This window comes from Citrus clementina, unplaced genomic scaffold, assembly GCF_000493195.1.
Source record: "Citrus clementina cultivar Clemenules unplaced genomic scaffold, Citrus_clementina_v1.0 scaffold_7, whole genome shotgun sequence".
NCBI lineage: Eukaryota > Viridiplantae > Streptophyta > Magnoliopsida > Sapindales > Rutaceae > Citrus > Citrus x clementina.
In genome coordinates, this window is record NW_006262075.1 from 6,753,890 (window position 1) to 6,779,354 (window position 25,465).

General features: G+C 34.7%; 6 protein-coding genes across 8 annotated transcripts in view; 4 read left to right on the forward strand and 2 right to left on the reverse strand.

Moving 5' to 3' along the window:
• Positions 1 to 2,079, forward strand: part of LOC18037567 (glycylpeptide N-tetradecanoyltransferase 1) — a 2,970-nt gene extending 891 nt beyond the window's left edge. The window contains exon 2 of one of the 2 annotated variants that reach the window (XM_024180728.1): positions 457 to 2,079. In XM_024180728.1, the coding sequence (XP_024036496.1) occupies positions 511 to 1,815 (1,305 nt within the window). In that variant the 5' untranslated portion in view covers positions 457 to 510 and the 3' untranslated portion in view covers positions 1,816 to 2,079. The remainder of the gene's footprint in view (positions 1 to 456) is intronic. The other variant, XM_006426526.2, reaches the window with a different exon arrangement.
• Positions 2,080 to 2,738: 659 nt separating this feature from the next.
• Positions 2,739 to 5,582, forward strand: LOC18037440 (glycylpeptide N-tetradecanoyltransferase 1). Its single transcript, XM_006426527.2, has 2 exons — positions 2,739 to 2,862; positions 3,863 to 5,582. The coding sequence occupies exon 2, from the start codon at positions 3,895 to 3,897 to the stop codon at positions 5,197 to 5,199; it is 1,305 nt and encodes a 434-aa protein (XP_006426590.1). The 5' UTR covers positions 2,739 to 2,862; positions 3,863 to 3,894; the 3' UTR covers positions 5,200 to 5,582.
• A 786-nt stretch (positions 5,583 to 6,368) lies between these two features.
• On the reverse strand, positions 6,369 to 9,918 carry LOC18037441 (telomere repeat-binding factor 4). 2 transcript variants are annotated; one of them, XM_024181035.1, is made up of 6 exons: positions 8,836 to 8,919; positions 8,496 to 8,701; positions 7,780 to 7,864; positions 7,533 to 7,616; positions 6,878 to 7,157; positions 6,369 to 6,777 (listed from the first exon to the last, which is right to left on the reverse strand). In XM_024181035.1, exons 1-6 carry the CDS (start codon positions 8,917 to 8,919, stop codon positions 6,746 to 6,748), a joined length of 771 nt encoding a protein of 256 aa, XP_024036803.1. In that variant the 3' UTR covers positions 6,369 to 6,745. The 2 variants fall into 2 exon arrangements, with proteins under 2 accessions (XP_024036803.1, XP_006426592.1); XM_006426529.2 differs by lacking the exon at positions 8,836 to 8,919 and adding an exon at positions 9,603 to 9,918 and having other exon boundaries at positions 6,371 to 6,777.
• An 803-nt stretch (positions 9,919 to 10,721) lies between these two features.
• Positions 10,722 to 16,235, forward strand: LOC18037469 (dihydrolipoyllysine-residue acetyltransferase component 2 of pyruvate dehydrogenase complex, mitochondrial). The gene is made up of 19 exons (XM_006426530.2): positions 10,722 to 10,997; positions 11,760 to 11,844; positions 12,016 to 12,092; positions 12,271 to 12,368; positions 12,490 to 12,530; positions 13,036 to 13,091; positions 13,177 to 13,251; positions 13,365 to 13,457; positions 13,569 to 13,811; positions 13,932 to 14,004; positions 14,119 to 14,219; positions 14,319 to 14,404; positions 14,487 to 14,562; positions 14,865 to 14,932; positions 15,015 to 15,081; positions 15,170 to 15,265; positions 15,364 to 15,466; positions 15,565 to 15,660; positions 15,758 to 16,235. The coding sequence occupies exons 1-19, from the start codon at positions 10,959 to 10,961 to the stop codon at positions 15,826 to 15,828; spliced, it is 1,644 nt and encodes a 547-aa protein (XP_006426593.1). The 5' UTR covers positions 10,722 to 10,958; the 3' UTR covers positions 15,829 to 16,235.
• Positions 16,236 to 17,954: 1,719 nt separating this feature from the next.
• Positions 17,955 to 18,994, reverse strand: LOC18037479 (mitochondrial import inner membrane translocase subunit TIM23-2). Its single transcript, XM_006426531.2, has one exon. It carries the CDS (start codon positions 18,773 to 18,775, stop codon positions 18,212 to 18,214), a length of 564 nt encoding a protein of 187 aa, XP_006426594.1. The 5' UTR covers positions 18,776 to 18,994; the 3' UTR covers positions 17,955 to 18,211.
• A 2,165-nt stretch (positions 18,995 to 21,159) lies between these two features.
• Positions 21,160 to 25,464, forward strand: LOC18037500 (methyltransferase-like protein 2). The gene is made up of 9 exons (XM_024180477.1): positions 21,160 to 21,207; positions 23,355 to 23,537; positions 23,647 to 23,742; positions 24,066 to 24,173; positions 24,289 to 24,360; positions 24,446 to 24,496; positions 24,749 to 24,811; positions 24,905 to 25,029; positions 25,105 to 25,464. Exons 1-9 carry the CDS (start codon positions 21,160 to 21,162, stop codon positions 25,175 to 25,177), a joined length of 819 nt encoding a protein of 272 aa, XP_024036245.1. The 3' UTR covers positions 25,178 to 25,464.
• Position 25,465: the final 1 nt, after the last annotated feature.

A 25,465-nucleotide genomic window follows, 5' to 3' on the forward strand; every position in this document is an offset into this window, starting at 1 on the left:
CTTTGGGGATGTGATATAGTTTGGACTGAAGCGTTCTATTGCTGGCGGGGATTAATTTCATATGTTTTAAATTTAATGTCGGTTTTTAGAACTTGAATATGATTGTAGGTTGCTGGTCTCATTGGGTTTTGTTTCCAACTTCTTTTTATCAAAACACAAATGGACTATTTTTAGGTCCCTAGTTATTGGTTTACTTAAAGTTACCACCAGGTCTGTTGTAATGATTTAGCGTCAGTCATTGATAACTGCTTTTTCCTATGTTGTTCTTAGTTTTTTAGAAAATCATTTTGATTTTGATTTTAAAAAGCCTTAATCAAAGTTGATCCAAATGTAGTTTTAGTATATTCTCTGAAATGGAGGTATTCAAGGTTTTAGAACATCCAACATTCAGTTTCTCTTCTTTGCTGCCTTTTAAATGATGAAGTTTCAATGAGATTGCATTTTTTCTGTTTTCAGGTGAGATTTTGACTAGTTGTTGTCTTGCAGACTGACCTCTGAGATTCTTTCGAAATGGCTGATAGAAACGGATCTACCGGTGTACCTGAAGAAACTCAAAATCTCATGCCCAATGAAAATGCACCCTCTGAGAGTGACGTTTCACTTGATCTACTTGCTCAAAAGGTTCAAGAGTCACTTGCTCTTGGAAATAGACACAAATTTTGGGAAACACAACCTGTTGGGCAATTCAAGGATATAGGAGACACCAGTTTGCCCGAAGGACCTATTGAACCCCCGACACCCATATCTGAAGTCAAACAAGAACCCTACAATCTTCCGAACCTCTACGAATGGGTCACTTGCGACATTGACTCTGAGGAGATGTGTGCTGAGGTTTATAATCTTCTCACTAACAATTATGTTGAGGATGATGAGAATATGTTCAGATTTAACTATTCAAAGGAGTTTCTTCGCTGGGCTCTGCGTCCACCGGGTTATTTCAAGAGCTGGCACATTGGTGTTCGTGTCAAAAGTTCAAAGAAGCTAGTTGCTTTCATCACTGGTGTTCCTGCAAGAATCCGGGTTCGTGATAATGTTGTCACAATGGCTGAGGTAAATTTCCTGTGTGTTCATAAAAAGCTGAGATCGAAAAGACTAGCTCCTGTCATGATCAAAGAAGTGACCAGGAGGGTTCATTTGGAGAATATCTGGCAAGCAGCTTATACTGCTGGAGTGGTCCTTCCGACTCCTGTATCAACTTGCCAGTATTGGCATAGATCTTTGAATCCAAAGAAGCTGATTGATGTTGGGTTTTCTAGACTGGGTGCAAGAATGACAATGAGTCGAACGATTAAACTTTACAAGTTACCAGAGTCGACAGTTACTCCAGGGTTCAGAAAGATGGAGCCTCATGACGTTCCTGCTGTTACACGGCTTCTTAGGGAGTACTTGAGCCAGTTTGCTATTGCACCAGACTTTGATGAAAATGATGTGGAGCATTGGCTTCTTCCAAAGGAGAATGTCGTGGATAGTTTTCTGGTTGCAAGTCCTGAAACCCATGAGATCACTGATTTCTGCAGCTTTTATACCCTTCCCTCCTCAATTCTTGGCAACCCAAACTATTCCACTTTGAAGGCAGCCTACTCATATTATAATGTTTCCACAAAGACTCCTTTGCTTCAATTGATGAATGATGCTCTTATCGTGGCGAAGCAGAAGGACTTTGATGTTTTCAATGCGTTGGATGTTATGCAAAATGAATCTTTCTTGAAGGAACTGAAATTTGGACCAGGTGATGGGAAATTGCACTATTATCTTTACAACTATCGCATAAGACAGGCAGTACTCGCTTCAGAACTTGGTCTTGTACTCCTGTAGTTTTGAGTGCTGAAAATCTCTTTTGAGGTATGAGACTGACAGAAGCACTCTAGACGAAGTTTGCTTATAGTTTTGGTTGTATGAGTATGTTAAATTGCAGCAAAGCCAAGTTTAGATGTTAGATTTTATTGTGCTAAATTTTCAAACAAAATTCGTGAACTTTATCGGACTGAAATTCTTAGGCACGTTTCAAATGTTGCACTTGTTAGTTATATTGTTAGGATTCAGTGATGATTGTAATGTTAAAAAGCAATTCTTGTTTTCCATGTGGCTACTTTTCACGTTGCTTTGCTGGTGAACAATGAGAGTCTTGCTAAGAAGCTACAGATTGGCTTGAGTTCTGTTGTGCGTGCATTATACTGTATGAACTATGAATACAGGGAGGAGCATCAATGCATTATATTCCCACCTGAGAAGAAAGGCATGCATGCACGCGCACAATTGAAACAGTTTGGAAACTGCTCCTCCAGCAACACAAAATTAAATTCTAATCATCAATAATGGGACAAAGGCATATCAGTTACCAGGATACACAATCCAGGCAATGTGCATGAGGAGTTTTATTTTTCCAAATTCCATATATCTGTCTCCTCAAGGAAGGCTGTGAGGCTGTGAGCTGTTTCTTGAAAAAATGTGCAGATCAACATCTTCATTTAATGGCCTTTTGTGATCTTTTGTATTATTGTTTCAAAACAAGCTAATTATCATTTTTTAAAAGAAAATTATGATGCAACCGTGTTATGTTACCGTGTTATTGTTATACCCAACTGTTTGAATTCGAATGAATCCATCCATTCAATTGGATCCGCCGGCTAGATGCCTTAGACCCCAATTTTTTACCCACACGAGTGTGTGATTATTATCAAAATTCCGATTATACCCTTTCTACACAATTAAAATTACAAAACCCATTGGGACTTCGGATTTCCAATCTTTGTTCTAACTTTATTCTCTTCTTCGGTCTCTCCAAAGCCCAACTCTCTCTCTCTCTCTCTCTTTGCGAAAGCTTGGATCATTGCTTCAGTTTTCTCCGCATTAAATCGCGAGGTAATATAAGCATATCGCTTAATCGGTTTGAAAGCAAATTGAATAAAAGAAGATAAAAATATGAGTTCTGATCTTATGTTTGATGCTTTTTTCCCCCTGTTTTCAAACAACGAAAAATCAAAACTTTGTAAGACCCACTAAGTAAATACATCAGTAAACACGATTAAGTGGAGTTTTGGTGTTTCTTTAGCTGTTCTGATAATTGTTTGACAGTGTAGATCTTGGAAATGTATGTTTGCTGTTTCCGAGTTTTTAGGAATTTTTTGTTTTTTGGAACGTGTTTGTATGTTTGGATGCTGGGAAAGTATGTAAAAGGAGAAGGAAAGTAAAAAGGATTTAACTTTTTCTGTCTCTAGATATTTGTGGTTTTTGGGTTTGTGATTTTAATCGGTTCTTTCACTGCTGTATGCAATTGTATGACTCTTGAGGCAAATACGTTTTGGTTTTTGCTTGTTCTTGTTGCTGTTCATGGATATATGATACAGTTTCAGTGATTGGACAGTATTGTTGGTTGGTAGGTTTTAACAAAATGAAAGTCTTACATCATGATGTAGTTTAGGCTCAAGCGATCTATTGCTCGTGGGGCTTAATTTGATGTATATTGTAGATTTGATGTTGATTTATAGTACTTGAATATGAACATAATGTACCTGTTTCATTGGTTTTTGTTTCCAACATTTTTGTGAGTCCCTTTTATTGGTGGACTCAAATTTATATCCCCTTTTGTTGTCATGAATCTTGATTTCGTTCTGATAATTGAAATTGCTGCCTTTTCTATATCGTACTTGGTTCTTTATAAAACCAAGTATAATACTACTTTCTGTATTTTGATATTGATGTTGTATTGGCTAATTTAGTCTGCGCCAAATACTGTTTTTTAAAACTCAATGGAGTTAGGTATTTGATATACTGTAACATAAAAAACTTAAAACATTATTTTCTCTTGCTTATTGCCTTTCAAAGCATACGATTGGGTCGTAATAAGATTGCGGTATTTCAGTCTTGCAGACTGACCTCTGAGATTTTTTCAAAATGGCTGATAGCAATGGATATTCGGGTGCCCCTGAAGGAACTGAAAACCTTGAGCCTGATGAAAGTCCACCCTGTGGGAGTGATATTTCACTTGACCTACTTGCTCAAAAGGTCCAAGAGTCACTTGCTCTTGGACATAGACACAAATTTTGGGAAACACAACCTGTTGGGCAATTCAAGGATATGGGAGACACCAGTTTTCCGGAAGGCCCTATTGAACCCCCAACACTCTTATCTGAAGTAAAAAAAGAACCCTACAATCTTCCGAACCTCTACGAATGGGTCACTTGCGACATTGACTCTGAGGAGATGTGTGCTGAGATTTATATTCTACTCACTAACAACTATGTTGAGGATGATGAGAATATGTTCAGATTTAACTATTCAAAGGAGTTTCTCCGCTGGGCTCTGCGTCCACCGGGTTATTTCAAGAGCTGGCACATTGGTGTTCGTGTCAAAAGTTCAAAGAAGCTAGTTGCTTTCATCACTGGTGTTCCTGCAAGAATCCGGGTTCGTGATAATGTTGTCACAATGGCTGAGGTAAATTTCCTGTGTGTTCATAAAAAGCTGAGATCGAAAAGACTAGCTCCTGTCATGATCAAAGAAGTGACCAGGAGGGTTCATTTGGAGAATATCTGGCAAGCAGCTTATACTGCTGGAGTGGTCCTTCCAACTCCTGTATCAACTTGCCAGTATTGGCATAGATCTTTGAATCCAAAGAAGCTGATTGATGTTGGGTTTTCTAGACTGGGTGCAAGAATGACAATGAGTCGAACGATTAAACTTTACAAGTTACCGGAGTCGACAGTCACTCCAGGGTTCAGAAAGATGGAGCCTCATGATGTTCCTGCTGTTACACGGCTTCTTAGGGAGTACTTGAGCCAGTTTGCTATTGCACCAGACTTCGATGAAAATGAAGTGGAGCATTGGCTTCTTCCAAAGGAGAATGTCGTGGATAGTTTTTTGGTTGCAAGTCCTGTAACCCATGAAATCACTGATTTCTGCAGTTTTTACACCCTTCCCTCTTCAATTCTTGGTAATCAGAACTATTCCACATTGAAGGCAGCTTACTTGTATTATAATGTTTCCACAAAGACCCCGTTGTTTCAATTGGTGAATGATGCTCTTATCGTGGCCAAACAGAAGGACTTTGATGTTTTCAATGCATTGGATCTTATGCAAAATGAGACTTTCTTGAAGGATCTGAAATTTGGACCAGGCTATGGGAAATTGCACTATTATCTTTACAACTATCGGCTAAGACATGCATTGCCCCCTTCAGAACTTGGTCTCGTGCTCCTCTAGCCCTAGTTCCGAAAATTTCTTTTGCGGTATGAGACTGGCAGCGGCACTATAGATGAAGTTTGTTTATAATTTTGGTTGCATGATTACATTACATTAATTGTGGGGAGCTGAGTTTAGATTTTATATTTTATTCTGCTAACTTTTCGAATGAAAATTCTGAACTTTACAAGATGGGAACTCATAGAGTCATAGTCATTATCAAACATCGAGCTTGTCACTTACTGATAAGAGTCAAATGATCATTGTAATGTTTGAAAGTTTCTCGGGCGTCCAATCACTTGGGGGTTGTTTGTTTAATGGTTTGAACATTGATTATGATTCATGGGTGTAAAGTGCTTTTGTACATTATTTTTAGATAAAATTAAATCAATTTTTTAAAGTCATCCCTGAATTCGAAATTAATTGTTAGCTTCCTGGAAACTGACCTGAAATGACCATTGAAGTACTTTTGTTTGAGCTTAATTACTAAAGCATACGATGTGACATTCAGTCGAAGGGATGCTAATTTTAGTTAATTAAGTTTTTTAGGGTAATTTTTAAAAACCTCCCCTGAGGTTTGGGCTTGTTGCAAGTAGATGGCGAGAATTGATTTATTTGTAAAAAACCCTCTACCGTCAGTTAAGTTTAACATTGACCGTTAGTTGACCGTGCAAAGACAATATTACCCTTAACAATAGTTTATGAACAAAAATAACTAAAAAAAAATCAAAATTATTAGCTATTTTACACTTTTTAAATTATTGATATTTTCTTAAAGTTTCTATAAAAAAGTTAAAATTAAAAAATTAAAAAATTCTCTTTAAATTATTGATATTTTCTTAAAATTCCTACAAGAAAGATAGAATTAAAAATTTAAAAATGAAATAGTCATAATCTTTAACTATGATATTGTAAATTTTTAGAATTGACAAGGATAAAATTATCAAAAAATAAGGTTTGTGCTTTTTGCACCAATAATTTTGGTTTTTTTTTAGTTATTTTCGTTTATAAACTATTGTTAAGGGTAATATTGTCTTTGCACGGTCAACTAACGGTCAATGTTAAACTTAACTGACGGTAGGAGGTTTTTTACAAATAAATCAATTCTCGCCATCTACTTGCAACAAGCCCAAAACTCAGGGGAGGTTTTTAAAAATTACCCAGTTTTTTAAATTGAAATAAAGCAAATCTTCCCGTCAACAATTAGCCTAAAAACCACAAAGGAATCAGTACATCGTATCTTATCGCCTGGAGGTTCAAGCTGCATTAAGTGAAACATTTAAGTTGCATACACTGAAGTTCTGTTCACTAAATTATAGAAAAATTGCCAACACTGAGACCTCCATTGCATTTTTCTTGAGCACTGAAATCAGTGTATTTTATAGATGAAATTAAATTTGTACATACATTCTCATGTTTCATTGATCACAAATGGACATGTTACCCAATGCAGCTGGAGTCATTTGGCGAAGCCATGAAAGAGGGTGAAGAGTTTTCCACAGGATCAACAAATTTACATACTATGTCCTCCAGATACACTGGCTCTCTACCACTTACATTTGACTGCTCAAGCCAAAAGAACAATTTCACCACGTGAACCTGCAGTTGAAACACCAAAATCATGGAAAAAGAATCAATCAGGGTCACATTTCAAACTATGAGAATCGACAATGTGAAATTGACGTCTAAACAAAACTACATCGTTCATAGATCTCTTTCACAAGCTGTAACATTGCATCAGTATCTTCTGCCATCTTTGAGACTCTTTCTGCCTCCTTAAATGCTTCAGCAGCCAAAAATGATTTGTTTTCAGCTTCAGCAATTCTATAGGCAGCAGTAATTGATGCTTCCTCCACAATCTCACGAGATGTCATCAATGCAGAATTCCGTGGTGGTCGTAACCTCGCATCCTTTTGTTTCGGGGTAGGAGTTTTCACTCCGATGGAGGTTTCTTTTCTAATCTTGTAACAGTTTCGGACCTACATTGAATATTGTTGAAGAATGGTATAAGACAAACATAGTTGATACAAGTCCAAACAAAATTCATCTAGGTTGGTTGTTACATGCCAGCCTGAAAACCCATGATAACATTGTGATCTACATACATGGCTCAACAATGCTTAAATATGTCAACATTGAGAGTGTGGAATGGCATCATTTTTTTTTATCAATGCAAAATTTAATCACTTAGAATGAACCAAGGACAAGAAAACCACACCTCTACATAGGAAAAAGGAAAAAAAATAAAAGCAGAAATTCTGTCTCTCTCTCTCAGATCACAAGGAACTAAAATCTCAAAAGAATGTTTCTCAAAAAAAAAAAAATTTTAAGGAAGCATCCAGAGAATGATTCACCTTTTCAAGTTTGCCTTGTGAAACAAGTCTTCTCAACCTTGAACTCAATAATCTTCTAAAATTTGGTGGTGCCTCCTGCCTTTCCTGCAGTATGGAAGTTCAGTTATTCTTGAGTCATTTAAAGAATCGAAATTCTCTGAAATGGATTTTCTGTCTAAAAATTTCCTATATTCTGAATGTCTGATGCTGCAACTGCAAAAGAAATAAACTCCTTCAAGTTGCACATAATTAGAGATGTCCATCTGACCTCAATAAAATTGGCAATAGCACTTATGTCGGATCCATTTGCATCTTTTAAGGTTGAAATGGCTTCAAATATCATTGCATTGTACCTGATAAACAAAAAATATCATCAATTATTCCAAGAAACAGACATCACAAGAACATACATATAAAACTGCTCTCACACATAGGAGAATGGCTTCAACAATAACTAGTTAGTAAAAAGCAATGATGAAAAAGTAGTATTAAAACCTATAAATGACGACATTATTATGCATATAATATCTAGAAGACTAGAATTACTCAGAAGGTTTTACTTTTCATCTTACCGCAAATTCATAATCATTAAAGGAAGATAACTTGTAAGATGGATAACATGAATTGTTATTTATGACAGAGAGTACAAATATAAAAGTAGTCGGGCGCACCCATACTGTCATTTGTGCCAATAAAATTGCCTTCAACCAAATATCATAATCACACCACCGATCAGTCAGAATATTTCTAAATATTACGTGCCTTTCTTTAATATATAAAGGTTATGATAAATTGATTAAAATATGACAACAGCAAAACCAGTCACACAAATAGACAATATATTGAAACAGATTATTCCACCCTAGTTCTTTTTCCTCCCATTGGACAATCAAAGCATATAAGTGAAAAGACTTTTGCCACAAACATTTAATACCGTATATGTTATTTATGTAAATGTTGAGCAGAAGGAACAGAAAAACACACTTTGGACCATTCTTCCCATCTAATGCACTGGTGGAAGTATCATTCATAACAGCCCCGGAAGACACGTTACGAGTAAGTGAAGCAGCAGGAGCAGAGTTTGGGGTGTTGGAGAGAGGAGCAACTACAGTAGTTTTGAGTTTTGGTCCCCTTATTTTGTCTTTTGAGCCTTGTTGAGCATTACTAACACTCAAATTTCGCCATTTGTCCTGCAAATATGAGCAAGGATGAGACAAGTAAATAACAAGGAGATTGACTGAAGTTGTGACAAAGAAACCATAATACAATGGAGTGTAGTGTTGGTAATCAATTTAATCAAAGCTTTACTGCACAAGAACTTAACCAACAAAAGTAGCAATCGAACTTCACGGAGATACCAGCAACTAATAAGCATCCAGAACATCCATAAGAAAGCATACACTAACATCTTCACAGCACAGTAAGGTTTCTCAATCTCATTTTTGTGGGCTATTGTTCTCATTCATCACATTTGTGCTTCATATACATCACATGCATATTCCAATAATTATGATACAGCACATTCACAGATTCACGCCCTTCTTCTACGCAAGTTGAGTTTCCAACGAAAAACACCAGAGTCATTTATCTGAAACTAAGAAAGGAAGGCAATAGTTCACAACACCATAATAAAGAGAATGTCACCAAATGGCAACCAGCTTCTACATAATCAGAAGCAGAAGCTTCTGTATTCTGCATCATGATGCCAGGAACATCGTCAGCACAAAATTTCATCACAATGCAGTACGTAGTAGACATCAACCACACATGTCCCATATACAACCCAGAATGCAATGAAAACTACCATGAGAACACCCGCAATGCATAAAGGCAATCATTTTTTTGCCATAATTTCCCCATTAATTCAAGTCAGGAAAACAACACCTACCCATTAGCAGGCCAGACCTTTGCAACACCTTAAAAAAAAAAAAAAACACTTTTACAACAATTACGCAATAAAACCAAAATTAGACCAAAACACAATTTAACTCTCACCAAAGCTAACGAGTCTTATAATTCTACAAGTAAATTAGAACTAATTTCACCAAATGAAAAAAAGAGAGTGGCAAAAAATGGTAAATAGGTAGCAACCTTGAGGTCAATATTGGAACGCTGGGTGAGGGAAGGGGCAAACTGGGGATCTCTCAAAATGTTCTTCCACTTCCCTGGGCCGTGCTTTGCCACTCCGGCTAACAGCGCCTCCTCCTCTTCCGCTGTCCACTTTTGCTTCTGATTTCCCATTTTGCCCCTCGACTCTCAACGTATCTCGCGCCCTCTGTTAGAGAACTCGATCTCTGCGTTTCTCTTGCCTCGGCGAAAGGGACAGACAACGGCTCTGTGTTGACTGTCTCCTGTCGTATTGCGTTGTATTATCGTGTCGTTTTAACAGACGAGGCTGTTTGAAAAATAAAACTTGTGTTAGAAAAAAAACAAATTATTTTCATTTACTGAAGAGAATATCCCCTTAAAAAAAAGCTTAAAAAGAATATTGTGAAATTTTTGTTGAATATTAATTCCGTTTAATTATATAATACTAATTGAAATCACATTAATTTAAATAAGAGAAAAAAAAAACTCCAACCTAATAATTTATTCTTTATTATATTTAATTATAAGTTCTGGATGCTAATTATTCCGTTTAAATATAAGTTTTGGATGCTAATTTTTTATGTTGTGACGATTGTAGGGCAAAAAATTTAATTAATTATTAGAATTTGTTATCAAGAATTAACAAAAAATACTCTCAACAAAAATCTTAAAAGGATATGACACATTATATCTTTATTTAATGAAGTTAAAAAAATAAAGATTTAAATGATAAACTCTTAGTAATAAACTATTATAAAAAAAAAAGAAAATTAACATAATAACGAATGGTAAATAATAATGATAATTCTAATTACATAAAACTTGATTTAATCATTAATGTAAAACGAAAAAGAAATACCTTTTTTTTGGAAAAATAATAAAAATGAAATACTTAAATTCGGTTGAAATATATTGATATAAAGTCAGCCGTTGGGGGCGCTCGCCAGGCGGCAAACAAAGAGAGCCCAATCATCATCATCCACCCAGCTTGCTGAATTAATCAATCCTCACCATCCATTTCACTGCGGACCCACTGTTCAGCAGCCATATTCATTTCAACTCTGTACACAATTGCAACCGATTATACCTCTCCTCATGCCACTAACTCGGCAGACAAAAATAATATTAAAAAAAAATGACAAATAAATATTAAAAAGAACAAAATTCCTGGGATCAAAGTCCGAACCCTAATAAATTTCACGTTTTTAACCAAACTAAATCAGACCCTCTTTGATTCCTACTCTGTTCGTTCATCTCTCACTAAAAAAGCAATTTAAAAAAAAAAAAACTATTTTTCTTGCTGAATTTTCATTGCTCTTTTTCTGTTGATTTTTTTAGTGGTTTTTGGAAATATTAGTCATGGCGTATGCATCTCACATCATCAATCACTCTAAAAAGGTAAAATCTTTTCGATTTTCAGTCTCCTTAGTTTTGATTTTATATATATATATATATATATATATATATATATATATATATATATATATATATATAATATTATAATTTTATGCGAATTTAGACTCTCAAAATCTCAACTTTGAAGTAAATTCACTAATGCCGAAGTTTTATTATTATTATTGTTGTTGTTGTTGTTTTCAGCGCAAATTCAGTATGTATGTGTGTGCATTAAATTCATGTTGTGGACAATTCAGTTTCGATTGTGACATCGGTTATTTAAGTTTTTTGCATTGATGATGCTTAAATTGGATGTGTATTTCGACTTGGTGATGTAATTTAATGAATTAATTTTGGGTTTAGTTGGTGGTTTTGTTTTCTGGTTGTTTGAGTTTTGATTGTTAGCTTCAGTGTTGTCCTTCACCTTTGGTTGTTTATCCATGTCAAATGTGCATTTTAGCATTAATAAATCACTTTTATAGGCTTATTGGGTTAAGGGGTTGCCAATAATGTGCCCTTACTGTGTCAAGTCTCGTCACTTTAGTTTTAGAATCACAGGCAAACGAATTCGGTTTTGATGTTGTTTTAGTGATAATGACTTGTTATTTATGGTATCAGCTGAAACATGAACACAATCAATCTAACTTTGTTTTTATTTACTGTTTTCGTTGTTCCCTTTATTTTTTATTTCTCTTTAAATTCTCTTTCAGTAATTTCACTCTATGGAGTTCTATTTATTTATTTTTCTGATTTTCGTTTTTGCAGTTGAAGAATGTTTCAAATTTGCTGTGGCATGAGAATGCTGTTTTGGTTCGTTGGTTTTCAAATGATGCTGTTAGTAGCAGGGATGGTACGCAGATGGTCTTTATTATTCAGGGTTGCTTTTGTTTTTGCAGCTTGTGTTACTATTTTGTGCATGCATTATGCTTTATCTAAGATTTAATCCTCTCCATGAGTTTAGTCTTAATAGCTAAATTTAGATGAATGATGCTCTTAATTAATTAGAGTTACTATTTTCCAGATCTTCTAAAGATTCATCGCCATGTATATGTGCCTGTGGAGAGTGAAAGAGTCATTAATTCATCCGCCATTAGCTCTGTAAGTGCCAGCCATCTTTTCTTTCAGAAATGGAGCCATAAATAATGATAGTGATTAGAGCCCTTACATTGCCTTTTGTTTTTTCTCCTTGCTTCTGCTATGACACTTACCATTAGTTTTTCGGATAATAAATTGAACTTAGTCGCAGAATATTAACTCTTTCAATTATGTTGTCTAGGTATCATCAGTAGGTGTATTTAAGAAAAAATTTTGTAGTGTGGCAAGAAAAGCCGGAAGTCCCATTGCTGGATCTTTCCTCAACAGAGGATTTGCATGGTACTTTGACCAATATTTTTTTCCCTTTTCTCACTCGTCCTCCAGTTTCTTCTTCATACTTATAAGTCAACGCTTTCTGGATGATTTTCTTGTGCCTGACATTTTCATTATCCATTATCAGTTCAAAAGTACACTTGAAGAGAGGATTTTCGTCAGATTCAGGTATACTTTGCTTCTTTTCCTAAAATATTCTTTGTAAATGTTTTTAAGCTTATTTATAACTTTGTTTATGAAATAGAAATTAATTCATATTTATAACTTTCAAAGGTGATTTCATTTTTCTGACATTTCCTGTTTCTAATTACTAAATTATATTTATGTGCAATGTACTCTTTGCCATCATATTATATAGGTTGAATCATATTATCGCTGAAAATGATCAATTTATATCTTCTTTCTGGTTCTAATTTACCTACATCTTTCCCCTTTTGAGCAGTGCAATGAGACATGATCCAACGTGCATTCTTTTGTTCATTTTTGAAAATGGCATTAGATGTTTGTGTCAAAATCACAGCGGCTTCACTGTTTATCTTGTTGCCATCTACACTTATCTTTCTCATTGCTAGAGTTTTCCTTTTTCATTTTAGATTCAAGTTGGTTGATCACATTTTGTATTTGCTGTCTTACTTATTCAACTTACTAACAAATCTTGGCAATTATCTTCCAGGTCTTCCTCCACACCAGGAGATTGGAATGCCCTCCCTTTCACCCACAATGCAAGAGGCATGTATCTTGTCTTTAAGCTACAACAAATATATGACATGCTCATTTTTTGTTTCCTGTTAGGTGATTCTTTTCTGCAATGCAGGGTAATATTGCTCGGTGGTTGAAGAAAGAGGGCGACAAGGTGTCTCCCGGTGAAGTACTCTGTGAAGTTGAAACTGTAGGTTTCTCATTCTGATTATTAGTTGAATTTCAGCCCCTGGTTTGTCACTCTCTGGTTTTGCATTGCCCGTCGGGGAAATTTGACATTTTCCTCTTGTTTGATACCAACAGGATAAAGCAACTGTTGAGATGGAATGTATGGAGGAAGGTTATCTTGCCAAGATAGTAAAAGGAGATGGGTCAAAAGAAATTAAAGTTGGTGAGGTATTGATTTTGTCTGGAAGATGCTTTTTTGCATGTATATGTCCAAACTTCTTTGCCTTTGAGCGAGTGCTTTGACCATGGAAATATTATCGAGTTTGTTATCTCATATAGGTTATTGCTATCACTGTTGAAGAAGAGGAAGATATTCCGAAGTTTAAAGATTACAGTCCTTCAGTGTCTGATGCTGGTGCTGCTCCAGCTAAAGAGCCTTCTCCTCCTCCCCCTCCAAAACAGGAAGAGGTTGAAAAACCAATCAGTACATCAGAGCCAAAGGCCTCTAAACCCAGTGCAGCTTCTCCTGAAGATCGCCTTTTTGCTAGTCCTGTTGCTAGGAATTTGGCTGAAGAACATAATGTTAGTCATGTTTAGTACCACATTTAAAATATTTTAGGTCAGTAATAGGAGGTGGTATTGATGTGAAATCATTTCTAGCTAACATGTGTTGTTTCACCCTTTTTTTGGGTTTAATTTTAGGTTTCCCTCTCCATCATCAAGGGAACAGGTCCCAATGGACTCATTGTGAAGGCTGATATTGAAGATTACTTGGGTATCAAATTTAGAAAGTTTTTCCCCCCCTTTGAATTTGATAATAAGCTTAAATTAAACAATATATATAACGTATGGAATTGAGTTGATTGCTAAAGAGTTTCCTATGATGTAGCTTCTCGTGGGAAAGAAGTTCCAGCCAAAGCTCCTAAGGGTAAGGACGTTGTGGCCCCAGCTTTGGACTATGTTGACATCCCTCATTCTCAAATAAGAAAGGTACACTTTCTTATACAAAAAAAATAAAAAATAAATGAATAAATAAAATAACCATTTATCAAAATCTAGCTAAAGCTAATGTATGTATAATTTTGATAGATCACTGCTTCACGCTTGTTGTTCTCAAAGCAAACAATCCCACATTATTATTTAACAGTCGATATATGTGTTGACAATCTCATGGGGTAAGTATTTGTTTCAAACATCGCTGAAATATATCCATTATTGACATTGCATATTTTATGACTGTTTAACTCTGGTCTCCAGTTTGCGAAACCAACTCAATTCCATACAAGAGGCTTCGGCTGGAAAGCGGATATCTGTTAATGATCTGGTGATTAAGGTATACAGTTTTCCCTGTACACAGCTAACCATTGCTATGGATTCAATAAGTTCTTGCCAATAACCGTAGCTGCTGAATAGAAATATTAAACTAAACTCCCATACAAAATGAGCATCTAAAAAAGGGTGTTAGCATATGGATCATATATTATTTCATGGTTAAATAACTTATGGCTTGATCTTTGGAAATTTACAAGGCTTGTGTCACCAGAATAATGATCTGCATTTACATCTCAGATTTAATATATTTATTATATTGGTTTAGAGTTCCCCATATGGAGCTTTAATTTTTATATATTGCAGGCTGCAGCCTTGGCTCTGCGAAAAGTGCCTCGGTGCAATAGTTCATGGGCTGATGAATATATCCGACAGTAAGTAAACTGCACTAGAAACTGTTGTCAACTCATTGTAATGATTAGAGAAATGACATTTCTCTTGTGACTACTAATCCAGATTTAAGAATGTGAATATTAATGTAGCAGTGCAGACAGAAAACGGTCTTTATGTCCCAGTTATAAGGGTGAGCAGTTATTCTTTTGTTGAACAATTTCCTGTATCAGTTACATTGAAATTTCCATTGACAAGAATTTACATGATACAAATTTTAGGATGCTGACAAGAAAGGCTTATCCACAATTGCTGAAGAGGTCAGACAGTTGGCCCAGAAAGCCAAAGACAACAGCTTGAAACCACAAGATTATGAGGTCAAAATTGCATGTTTTATGTTAATGATTGTCATCTGAAGCATACGATTATCTCATGTTTTCTGTGGAATCTGAATACTGGGTTTTCCTCTTTGCAGGGAGGCACATTCACAGTTACCAATTTGGGAGGACCCTTCGGCATCAAGCAATTCTGTGCCATTATCAATCCTCCTCAATCTGGCATTCTTGCAGTTGGATCTGGTAAAGATCAGCTCTAAATTTCACATTCAGAAGATCAAATTGATTGTTCTCTGATTTGTTAAAATAATTTTGGTCTCAATTTACTTATTCTTGAGCAGCTGAGAAAAGGGTTATCCCTGGCTTGGGTCCAGATCAGTATAAATTTTCTTCCTTCATGTCAGTAACATTAAGTTGTGATCATCGCGTAATAGATGGTATGTACTCCATAATCCCAATAATCTTCTGGGTTATCAATTTAGTCTGGTGAAGCTTTAATCAATCCATGTGACCATGATGATTCTGCTTATACAGGTGCGATTGGTGCTGAATGGTTGAAAGCATTCAAAGGATACATTGAGAATCCGGAGTCCATGTTGCTATAAGCCAAACTTGTCTTTTTCTAAGTTGAGAAGCTCTTTCCTAGCTGTATCAGTTTAGATGGGGGCTTCAGTTCAACCCCTTCCACCTGGGATCAGATTGGCATGGTTGTGTCACTGAGCACATCTTGATTTTGTTTTTCAATTGGTAAACACTTTTAAGCAAAAATTTTGGAATAAAAGCAGGGGATCGAGGCACGAAACCAATCCTTAAACTCATACTCATCCTTGATAGGGTGTTCAACAAGGTGTTCTGCTATCGCCGTTTCCTTAATGGATTTTTGGGTTACATACGTGATGAACATGATTTTAGTAGAGTGTAATCGCCTCTTTCATGCGGGTAATAATTTGATTTATATATAATTTTTGGATTTTCCAATTACCAGTGTTGTGTGAAACAACACTTATATTAATTTGATAAACCTGTATTCTTGTTTTGGGGTATCCAATTGCCGTTGTGTTACCATTTGGACATAGCAATTCCTTGAATAAATAGAGAAAAGAATCAGATGATTGATTTGATGCTTGTTCTGACCTTGGTTTCTTGAACCCTTCTTGTTATGCCCACTGATTGACCAGATGAGGCCACGAACACAATACTCCACATTTCATGTATAATCAATTTATGGGTGGAACTTGCACAAAATTACTTAAGTAATTCAATTAAGTGACTCAAGTTTACATCAAGATTCATAGCAAACTTTGCGAGTCAAGTATTCATGAAGATTCACCCAGCAAACTTTCCTTTTCACCCATTGGAGTATTGTTTTGTCACAACCTTTTTACATGGGTTTTGCATCACTGCCTCCTTACATACGGAACTGCTTTTACCTTGATGCAGGCATCCATTGGCCACTGTCGCAAATGACAACTGATAATAAGAATATTAAACGTGATAGGCTCTTGCCAGCGATCTTGTGGTGATCCATCAAAAACTGAGCTGCGTTGTGCATCACACTCTCCAAATCACTAAAGAAAGCTTCAAAGCAGTATCAAAAATAAATGATATCTTCTAAAAAGAAATATGAAACTGACAGATCCTCTGTTAAGAAAGAATCCCTCGTTTTGTTAAAAAAAAAAAAAAAAAACAGGAACTCCAATGTATTAAAAGACAAATACACTACACTAAAGTGTATATTTTTCTGATCTTTTAATTTAGTCCACAATTTGTTAAACCCTCATTGTAAAATTACTCTGGAAACAATAATCATAAATAAAACATAATAACCAAATGCCAGCTGAAGGCCAATGATATTTTATTTCAATTTTAATTAAATTCCAATACTGTTGAACTTTGAAATTAGAGAGATAGCACAAGCAACCCAAATTAAAAACCTTCAAGTCTCAGAAGTAAGCCCAGGGCTAGCAAAGTGCACATGAAAATCCAAGTAAACATACAATGTAAGAAAAACATGAGACCATCCATTAGTTCAATCACCTCTACTACTTTGTGCAACAAAATACATCAGGGGATGATAAGCAAAGTAAACAGAGAATTTTCAATAAACAGAGAAGGCATCAAGGTATTACATATAGTATCATAACTATAAATCGTGAACGACAATAACACAAACAACCCAATTTAATCCATATACATAGGAAAAATCCAAACCTTATCCCACGCAAATCAACCACTAGTTTTAGGATCAGATCATATTAGAAACATTTAACTATTACATATTTACTGAACATAAAAAATACAACATATACTGCACCAAAAACAGATCCACGGATACCCCACTGATACCAAAGTCAGAATGCCACTGCTATTTTAAGCACAAAACATTCCTTTGATTACATACTTTGACATAACCTGCTCGGCCATTTGTTTGAACAAGTACATGGATGATTTTCCTCACAGCTTTAGTATCATAAGAACAAATCCAAGGAACTCGCCAGTTATGCCACAGAAGCACCACAGCGCTCACTACTGAATATCTCAGACATTTCACATTTGACGTCAGTTTATATCTCCATATTTGACCAAATTATGACAATAGCTCAATATCTAAACACATGACCCTGAAAACTGACTGATCATAAATCAATCAATTAAACCACAACAGCTTCTGTTTAAGAGAATTTCATCCTATTGACAAACAAAACATAAAATTTAATTTCAAAGCATCAACTAATCAACAAAAATCACAACATAAAGAATATTAGATCGCATACCGATCATTAAATTTTCCATTGTCATCAAAAGGCATACAAGTGTCATTGCAGAATCACATTACTTATTACACCATGCAGTAACAATATATCTATCCAATTAATAGATATCACAATTCAAGTAATAAATTTTGATTCCAATATTTCGATAAAAAAGACGCTTGTTTTTTTTCATGACTCTACGCTATCAAAATTGAAACTTTGACACAAATCTCTCTCAAATAGGCACATATCTTTTCACAGCCTGTTTTGCCGCAACAGCCGCACCTGCCGCCAATCCACCAATCGCCCCTGCAACAGCCGCCGACCTTATTCCTCTCGCGGCCCGACACACCGCCCCAGTGCCCAGCCCCGCCGCCACGCTGCTCCAGACATCATCCCGATCCGTAGCCGCCACAACCCCACTCTCCATCCCCGCGTAAATCAACCCAATCACGCCGACCCGGTTCCCCCACGATCGACCCGAATGTCCCGACGAGTTCAAAACCCTATTGATTTTCAACTTAAGGGTATCCCCTTTCTCCATGGACTTGAATGCAGAGAACAGGCCGATGGCGGCGCCGGATACGGAGCCGGCTAGGTAGGCCGTGCCGGTGTAAAAGGTGAGATTTTCGCCCCAGGATCGCCGCTGGTGGATGGATTCTTCGGAGAAGAGGAACTCGGGGTTGGTTGGGAGCTTGTAGAGATTCTGGGCTGGTAGGTTCAGCTCGGCGTACGGGTTGTAGAGACGGGTTTCCGGGTCGCGCTCGTGGTCGGATCCGACGGGCGTGTGGCGTGACATTCCTTTCCGAAAACTTTTTTTTCCTTTTTTTTTTTTTCTTCAAGGGTTAGGGCTTGCGAGAGAGAGAGAGAGAGAGAGAGACTTCGGCTAGCGTTGAGTTTGGAAGAGAAAAAGAGGGGGGAGATTCAGGATTTTTAATGAGAAAACGAATATGCCGTGGAAAAGAAAAGTGCAAATTGTTGTTCTAGCTTTTTCGAGACACCGTCACGACTCATGGGATTTGGGAGCTGTGCTGTGGTTTCTTTTTTAACTAATTAAAAATAGTACTTCTTCTTTTCGGTAATTTTTTCATGCCCCAAATAAATTGACATATAACATCGCGCCCCCCAAAAGAAAACACATGTTGCAATTCCGTTAATTTTTTTAGTTATCATTAACGGCACTACTTGAATTTTGGTTACATACCAGAAATGCCTCTTATTTTGATGCGAAAAAAAAGAATAAATGACGTAATAAAAAGTCCAATTCAGCAATTGATATTTATGTAAAAAACCCTCAACTAAAGATAATTACACAATAGTCACCGTCTACTAAGAGCATCACCAAAAAAACTCTTCAAATAAAATTTCATTACTTATTTGAAGAGCCACATCAACATTTAAAACTCTAAAAGACACTTTAATTAAGATTCTTCAAATAAGAAATGATATTCTCTCTTCAAATTTGGAGAGTTATTTTCTCACTCTTCAATTTATATTTTATTACTTTTTATTAAATAAATAGAGAGAGGTGCTTTAATTACTATTGATTTTTTCATTAAAAAAATAGTTATTTAATTAAAATAATATTAACTCGTTTCTATTTGAAAAGTCTTTTAGAGAACAATATATTTTTTCACTCTTCTATTTGCCACATAGGTAAATAAATAAATATTTGAAGAGTAAAATTTATAGTCTTTTGGAGATGCTCTAACAAGTCAAGTAAGTTTAATTTATTACCATATTTTGATAATCGTACAATAAATAAGAAATCTTTGCTTCAATGGGTGGAACCATGTTTAACTTTTCTTCCATTCCATTATCCACTATGACTTCTCAGCCTCCTTCTAGCAAGAATTTGCTTCAATGATTTTACCGTCAATTAATTATTATTAGCACTCTGCATGATTAAATAACCAAAAATCATAAGCAAATAAACCCAATTAACGAAGTTGCAGAGCATTAGGCCTAATTAATGTTAGCAGCAAATGAAAATCAAAATTTACAAACTTATAAAAGATTTTTTGGAAAGGAAATCTCTTCGTTATTAGGATTAATTCTTAAACTTTCAAAATACAGTTTATTCATTGCATTCCAAATCGTCCCCAAGGCCATCGTGACTCCGCTTTCCTTTTTGCAAAATCATAGTCAAAATTTGAATTACAATCAAATTCAGACCATTCCACAAAATCTGCAACCCAATCTACAAATCAAAACCAAAATCAAAATCAAGCCCCCTGAGTAATAAGTTAATGCATTTTAATTTTGATTAATTGCTTTAGAGTTTCAAAATCTTGAATTAATGACAAATGTTTCTAAAATAATATTTAAGGTATGAACTCTTGAATTTTTCCATTTGTCGTTCAAATAAATGGTCAAATTAATGAAATTGGGGGCGCAGTGTATTGGTCAATTTAGTTAGGGGTGGGCAAAAAATCACCCTTCTTTCCTATTGCTTCGAGTTTTGAATAAATAATGTTTTTAGGGACCGGGGGAATAATAACTCACGTTTTGGAGCTAACAAGCATTTACTTGCATTAAATTTACGGTGATGTTAAATATCATTAACGATCATCTAATTTAGTGGTTCAATTATGAATGACAATGGGCAACGCTCATAGCGGATTTGTTATTACCAAACCTGCATCTGTATAAAATTTAAATTATTAAATCTGCACTCGCACCTGCACCTACTGTAGGTTTTTGATAATTACAAAATCTGCAATGGTACCCAGTATATTTTTTAGAGTAATGATACAACCACAAATTTTTGTACAAATTTATTTTGTACAAACTAACGTGTCATTAATTCATTGGTTGAATGAAAACATAAATTAATAAAAACAAATCATGTGGATCAAGTGATATTTAATTCAACCAATTTTATCATGCTACGTTAGTTTGTACAAAATAAGTTTGTACAAGAGTATGTGGCTGTATCATTACTCTATTTTTTATGGATTCTCATTTAAAATCACAAATGTTTAATATATAAATTTATATTAATAAGCTAAAATTCCACATAAAATAAGCAATTTTAAATTTAATCAATGTAAATAGAAAATTAAAATTTCAACATCAAATTTCTCAAATTTAAGTATGAAATATATAAATTCATTAAAAAAAAAACCACAAATGTCATGAAAAATTTATGGGCGTGACCACTACTCACGGGTGAAAAGGGAAATGGGTGTGTGGCTACAGCTCACAGGTGAAAGGGAAACAGTTTGGAAGGTTAGGTTTTGCAGTTGCTGCTCACAGATGAAAAGGAAATAACTTGGATTTCATTTAGGTTAGGTTATGAGTTGTAATTTAGACACGCCACAGATGACATGTTTACACTTTACATTTATTTTATTTATATATTTTTAGATTTAAATATTTTTTCAATTAAAATTACATTAAAAAATTTAGGCAAAAAAAAAGATGCAAGTTGGCGGATATCCATGCGAGCATCCATCGGATATTTAGCTGATATCAAACCAACTCGCAACGTAATGCGGGTTGCGGGTGGATTTGGACGGATTTACGAGTACCATTACCAATACAATCCTTAGATGATAAGGGTTAAATAACCTTGCAGCTAGGGTCATTGTAGCTCAGAGTTAAATATTACTTGTGAGATTGTTAGAATTTAAATATCCCACGTGAGAAAAATACAACAAATAAAGAGTGATGATGCGGCCACAAATTTTTATACAAACTTATATTGTACAAACTAATGTGACATTAATTCATTGATTGAATGAAAATATAAAATAATATAAATAAATCATGTGGGTCAAAGTGATATTTAATTCAACAAATTTTATCATGCTACATCAGTTTGTACAAAATAAGTTTATGCAAGAGTTTATAGTTATATCATTACTCTAATCAAAATGTGAATATGAAGCGATCCCTTCTTTTACGAATTAAATTTTAAAGGCGAGTCTTTAGATTTTAGCACTTGGCATTAAAGACAAGTAGGTGCCACATCGTCAGAATTAAATAAGATATGCACTTATGGTGTGTTTACGTGAGAGTTTGGGGAATGAAAATAAAGGAATGAGAATGAAATTCATGTTTACTTGATAAAATATAATTTAGGAATGCGAATTAAATATATAGGTCCCACACAATTTGAGAATAAAGAATTAAAATCCTATTCTGGGGGGGTTTGGGAATGAAAATAAGGGAATGAGAAAGAAATATATGTTTACTTTTGTATCCTTATAATTTTTTCATATTTCACAAATTACTCTTGTTCAAATCACAATTAAATTTATTATTTTAAATGTCATTAATAATAATAATAATAATAATAATTATTATTATTAAATTTTATTAACTTTATCATTTTAGTTATTATTTTTTTATTAATATTATCATTATTAACAATAAAAATATATGATAAAAATAATAATTAATAAAAATAATTAATTTATCATTATTAACAATATTATCATTATTGTTGTTGTTGTTATTATTATTGTTAATATTATTTTTATTAATATTATCATTATTAATATTATTAAATTTTATTAACTTTATTATTTTAGTTATTGTTAATATTAATATTATTAATATTATATTTTATTAACTTGATTATTTTAATTATTATTAACTATTGTTAATATTATTTTTATTAATATTATCATTATTAACATTTATTATTATTAAATTTATTATTTTAGTTACTATTAATTATTTTTATTAATATTATCATTATTAACATTTATTATTATTAGTATTATTAATTTTATTTTTTAATTAATATTATTTTATAATAATATTTATATATGTATAGATATAATAAAAATTACATTATTTAATACTATAGGTATTTTAATAAATTAATTCTTATTCTCATTTCTCATTTTTATTTATTTTACCAAATAAACACATTAATGACATTTCAGCACATTCTTATTTCCATTTATTTTTACCAAATAAAAATAAAAATCTCATTCCTATTTTTCATTATAACTCATTTTCATTCCCGACTATTCTAATTCCATAAAATAAATGCAACATTGTTATGTTTTTTTTTGGTTCCTTTAAATTAAAATACAATTGTACAATCAAATACATTTTCCTTCGTGTTCTCCTTCATGTGTTTTTATTAAGGATCCCTCTATCTTACGTACGTGTGGGTGTCAGAAAGGGATTGCCTTTTATTAATTGTTCGCATGGACTCTGTTTCTTCATTTCCAATCAATACATTTTACTTCATTTGATGAACTATCTCTACCTCTTGAACGTAGAATTCTGTTCTGCAACGTAAAGGGGATTTCTTTGATAATTTTTATCAAAAAAATTCGCAATCCCGAGCGGGATAATTTTACAAACAGTTGCCTCGACCAATCTGTCACGGTCACGGCGACGAGAGATGAAAGTAGTGTCGCTGTCAGCCACTTACCCATACCCCCTCGTCACTCATCAGCTCGATCACCACCGTCCAACGGCGCCACCGTCATTCTCTTCCGGCGGCCATCCAACCCCAGAACTATCCCTTAGAAGAGCACTATCAGAGTAAAGCCAAGAAGTACTGGGACGGCTTCTACAAACGCCACAAAAACAAGGTCTCTTTCTCTCACTTCATTTGCATTTTCTTGCCCCCTTTTTCACATCGTGGCTTAGCGATTCCCTGTTGCCCACTTGGGTTTTTGTTTTTGCTTTGTTTTGTTCTAGTTCTTCAAGGATAGGCATTACTTGGAAAAAGACTGGGGTAATTACTTTTCTGATGATTCTTGTTGCCCAAATGGAAATCCGAAGGTCGTTTTAGAGGTATGTTCAAGATTGATGTTGCTTTAAATTCTCTAGCTGCCGGGTATAAGTGGGCAGGTGATTGGTTGTTTTTAAAAATTAATTGGACTTGTTATACACACACACACACACATTGGCAGGTTGGATGTGGAGCTGGGAACACCATCTTTCCTCTTGTTGTCTTTTTCGGTTGATTTAGCATGGTGCTACTGGTGACTGTGTTAACCAATAATTTGGAGGGGAAAATTTGATGTGTCTCTGGAAGAGTAGAAGTATATAAGCATATTAGATCTATCTCTCTGTTTATTTATAATAATTTTGGCTACTTTATTGGCTACATGCAGTCACATTCAGAGTTCAGAGAAGAGCGGGTAAATGCATTTGTCTGCAATGTTGTCAATGATGATCTATCCAGAAATGTTAATCCTTCTTCGGTTGATGTTGTTACCTTGGTAAGAGTGGGCAATCATTTAATACAGTTGTTCTCATTTCTGCTTCTTGTCATTACCATTTCTATGGTTTGGAATAAAAACCACCACGAATGTGGCCACGTGACATGTTCAGCAGATTTTTATGTTGTCTGCAGTTTCTCCGAAAAAGATGCCCTTGATATTACAGAATATCAAAGCAGTGTTAAAGGTAGATCTACCATTTCATCGGTTGAGATAGTTTCAGTTTATCCACTATGTGTAAGTACCATAATGCCATTTTATGAACTTTGTAGCCAGATGGCTATATTCTTGTGTGCGATTATGCTATTGGAGATTTTGCTCAAGTGAGTTATTAATTCTTATTTAATGAATATTCTATGACCCTTTGGTCTGTGTGTGCTTGTCATTGATGCATGAGCATCTTACTTCACTATTTTCCCTATACTGTTATCCTGGTATATGATTACTTGACTGTGATTTTTGTTTATGATACGGCTGTAATTCTTTTCTGTATAACTAATCTTTCTTCATTGCTAAGACATATTTAACACAATGATTTACTCCTGTATCTCGCTGAATGCTGGTCAAATTATCAGGTGAAACTTCTAGACAGAAATCAGATGATTGGTGACAGCTTCTATGTTCGAGGTGATGGTACTGTAAGTACATTGTATGCTGAGTAATACTTTCTTGAGTTGCAAAAAACAATGTTCATTTTATAGCTTCCGATAATTATTCAATCTGCATTCCAGTGCTCATTTTATTTCTCGGAAGATTTCCTGTCAACCCTCTTTCTTGAAGCTGGCTTCAGCACTGTAGATATCAATATTCACTTGAAACAGATCAAGAATCGTTCTCGGGATATAACCATGAACCGGTGAGTTTCTTAGTTTTTTTTTTTTTTTTTTGTCTTTGTATTTGCTGCTCTTTTGACTGTGATCTTCATTACCAGGCGTTGGATACGAGCCATATTTAACAACGTTAACAAGCACCTTTCCCTGAGCTGCTCTAATTCAAGAAGCTAGATGATGGTATAGTGATTTATGCATGATGATTCAGTAGTAGTCAGTTAGGTTCAGGAACTATATTTTCCTCATTTCGATTTTAATGAAATATATTTGGGTTAAGGGTAAGAGCCACTTCATTACCCTAGAAATATTAAGTCGTGGAGCTAATTGATCCATAAATGTTATGGACGGTTCCCAGTTGGAGTTTCTATTTCTGGCAGCTGCAAAGTTCTATTGCTTATTTGTCAAATCTGAAGTAGTTTCTTCAACCCCATCCTTAAACACAAAGAAGTACTTGAAAAGATT

Excerpts from the sequence above, each read along its gene's own strand:
- LOC18037440 (XM_006426527.2), top strand. The coding sequence starts at position 3,895 with ATGGCTGATAGCAATGGATATTCGGGTGCCCCTGAAGGAACTGAAAAC.
- LOC18037441 (XM_006426529.2), bottom strand. The coding sequence starts at position 9,752 with ATGGGAAATCAGAAGCAAAAGTGGACAGCGGAAGAGGAGGAGGCGCTG. Across the intron at positions 7,865-8,495 it reads GATGGGAAGAATGGTCCAAA|GTACAATGCAATGATATTTG; the intron begins GTGTGTTTTTCT and ends TTTGTTTATCAG. Across the intron at positions 7,158-7,532 it reads CACAAGGCAAACTTGAAAAG|GTCCGAAACTGTTACAAGAT; the intron begins GTGAATCATTCT and ends TATTCAATGTAG.
- LOC18037469 (XM_006426530.2), top strand. The coding sequence starts at position 10,959 with ATGGCGTATGCATCTCACATCATCAATCACTCTAAAAAG. Across the intron at positions 12,531-13,035 it reads AGGATTTTCGTCAGATTCAG|GTCTTCCTCCACACCAGGAG; the intron begins GTATACTTTGCT and ends ATTATCTTCCAG. Across the intron at positions 15,266-15,363 it reads TGAAACCACAAGATTATGAG|GGAGGCACATTCACAGTTAC; the intron begins GTCAAAATTGCA and ends TCCTCTTTGCAG.
- LOC18037479 (XM_006426531.2), bottom strand. The coding sequence starts at position 18,775 with ATGTCACGCCACACGCCCGTCGGATCCGACCACGAGCGCGACCCGGAA.
- LOC18037500 (XM_024180477.1), top strand. The coding sequence starts at position 21,160 with ATGGGTGTGTGGCTACAGCTCACAGGTGAAAGGGAAACAGTTTGGAAG. Across the intron at positions 21,208-23,354 it reads AAAGGGAAACAGTTTGGAAG|TGTCGCTGTCAGCCACTTAC; the intron begins GTTAGGTTTTGC and ends AGATGAAAGTAG. Across the intron at positions 24,174-24,288 it reads CGGTTGATGTTGTTACCTTG|ATTTTTATGTTGTCTGCAGT; the intron begins GTAAGAGTGGGC and ends CATGTTCAGCAG.